Below are 2,597 nucleotides of genomic sequence, written 5' to 3'. Positions count from 1 at the left end.
CTCTCTCTCTCTCTCTCTCTCTCTCTCTCTCTCTCTCTCTCTCTCTCTTACACACACATCCATTATATCCATTTATATGGCAAATAGTAATATTTGTTGGTTTTATATATATTGTATTATTTGATTGCAGAATTGTTTCGTTGCTTAAGTTTTGAATGATGACGATGATGATTGTTATGATGATGTTGTTATTATTGATGATGGTGATGATAATGGTGATGATGATAGTGATGATGATGATGATGATGATGATGATGATGATGATGATGGTGGTGATCATGGTGATCATGATCATGATGAGATCTCAAGCGTCGTTAACCGCCAGTAAGGATCAGCGCCATACGCGTCAGCTAAATCCCCGGGTTAACAACAAACTCACTCAGCTCTTTACCGCCGCGGATCACGGTGATGACGACGGCGATGATGATGATGACGACGATGATGATGGTGATAATGATGATGATGACTGAAAGTACCATTAAGAGAATCGAACGAAACTAGCCCAAAAGCGAACACGGGTTTGAGACGCGACCCATATATAATCAAGGGGCCATCGAACCATAGCATTCACCGTACCGCGCCCGTGATGTCTGCCGTGACCTCCTAACCTATGCAAAAAAATCACGCAGCTCGCTTTGTCAGACTCAGTGTTAGCTACTCGGTGTGTCTAAGAAAGGCAAATAAACCCGTAAATATAAGCATATCACGTACAGACACGCGAATGACGTCACACGGGGAGTTCTGATGGCGGCGGGTTGTGACGTCAGCCGGCATGTACGCACATATGAAATATATAGAAAAGTGGGAAGAGATGAGTAAACCACAAAGAGAGGAAGGTTAGAGAGAGCGCGGCGTAACGATGGAACGTCACAACCTAACAATGGCTCTACCCCACATCGCCAATGTCCATTGCAGACGAATCCGCTAGGTGGCGCCATCTCTCGCGAGGCGACGCTGCAGGCGGTGAAGGAAAGAAAGCGACGAGTGCGGCGCGTCTGTGATAAATACGGTAACGGCGTCGTCGACGCCGGCGGCGCTCTACGCGACGCCGACGTGTTGCTACGCTACGTCAACAACGTCTACGTCAACGACGAACTTCGTCTGCTCTACTGCAGCATCCCGAAGATCGGCTCGACCAATTGGAAAAGAGTTCTACTGGCGCTGCGATCGAACGCGGCCGTCGATCCGGCGTCTATCGATAAGGAGCTCGCGCACAAGAGATCGAACGTGACCACTCTGTCGAAGCTCGGCTCCGCAGCGCGGCGCCGCCGGCTCAAGCACTACTACAAGTTCATGTTCATTCGCGACCCGTACGAGCGCCTCCTATCGGCCTACATGGACAAATTCGGGCAACCGAATCCGTACTTCCAGAAAACCTACGGGAAGACGATCATCCGGCGGTACCGACATAACGCCACCAGGGCGGCGCTCGTGTCGGGCCGGAACGTGACCTTCGTCGAATTCCTGACATATCTGTCGCGGCCGACGTCCTTCCACGACGACCCGGAGATCCGCGCCATCTACCGTCACTCCGGCCACAACCGACACTGGGCGCGCTACATGGACCTCTGCAACCCGTGCTCCGTCGACTACGACTTCATCGGCGACTACGCGAACATCGAGGCGGAGGCGCAGATCGTTCTGGAGGAATCCGGACTGGCGGGAGTCGTCGAATATCCGACGCGCTCCGGAACGAACTACTCGCGGCCGCGTACGTCGCAGCTGGTTGCCAACATGTACGCGAGCGTGCCGGATGCTCTGCTGCGTGTGATCGAACAGATCTATGCTATCGATTTCGAGCTGTTCGGCTTCGATTTCATGAGGTCGAGAAAAAAGCAGTAATAATAGTAGTAGTAGTGGTAGTAGCAGTAGCAGCAGCAGCAGTAGTAGTAGCAGCAGCAGTAGTAGTAGCAGCAGCAATAGTAGTAGCAGCAGCAGCAGTAGTAGTAGCAGCAGCAGTAGTAGTAGCAGCAGCAATAGCAGCAGCAGCAGCAGCAGCAGTAGCAGCAGCAGTAGTAGTAGCAGCAGCAATAGCAGCAGCAGCAGCAACAGCAGTAGCAGCAGCAGTAGCAGCAGCAGTAGTAGATACAATAATGTAACGGAATGTAACCCAAACCGAGGATAGGAATTCCTGTATATTCCGTTTTTCGTTCCTATGGAATTTACTAATAATATCATATAACATGTATAATATCGTATAACTATGTTAATATGAGCATGTGTTGTTTGAGCGAGGGCCCAGAACATTCTAAAATATATCATGATTATTATGCACCCGCTCGTCTCGTCGACGTGACGTCACGCGACCCGCCCAGGGGACATCCGGGTACCTCGGAGCCCGCCAGTATCTCGTTAGCCTGGATATCAGGTGCGAAACTACCTCACGACTGCCCGCCACGCAGCGCCGTCATCGTGCCAGGGCCGTAGCCGGCGGGCGTGGACGCTACTCGACCAGATATGTGGGCCAGAACAAAATAAATGTAGCTACAATGAACTAAAATAGGCCGAAATAGGTTGTAATAAATAGCAACGCCGATTACGACTATCTGTACCCATATATATATATATATATATATATATATATATATATATATATA

The 2,597-nt window shown here is 50.1% G+C and overlaps 1 protein-coding gene across 1 annotated transcript; it reads left to right on the top strand.

Annotated features, from left to right (window-relative positions):
* Positions 1 to 819: 819 nt before the first annotated feature.
* Positions 820 to 1,910, top strand: LOC106816281 (carbohydrate sulfotransferase 14-like; the record flags this gene model as incomplete). The annotated part of the gene is made up of 1 exon (XM_014820865.1): positions 820 to 1,910. A coding segment is annotated over one exon (1,023 nt), but the record flags the coding sequence as incomplete, so codon positions are not given.
* Positions 1,911 to 2,597: the final 687 nt, after the last annotated feature.

Source organism: Priapulus caudatus, unplaced genomic scaffold (assembly GCF_000485595.1).
Source record: "Priapulus caudatus unplaced genomic scaffold, Priapulus_caudatus-5.0.1 Scaffold1337, whole genome shotgun sequence".
NCBI classification, from domain to species: Eukaryota; Metazoa; Priapulida; class Priapulimorpha; order Priapulimorphida; family Priapulidae; genus Priapulus; species Priapulus caudatus.
Note: the sequence above shows the minus strand (reverse complement) of the source record. Positions and strands in the feature narration are given on the sequence as shown.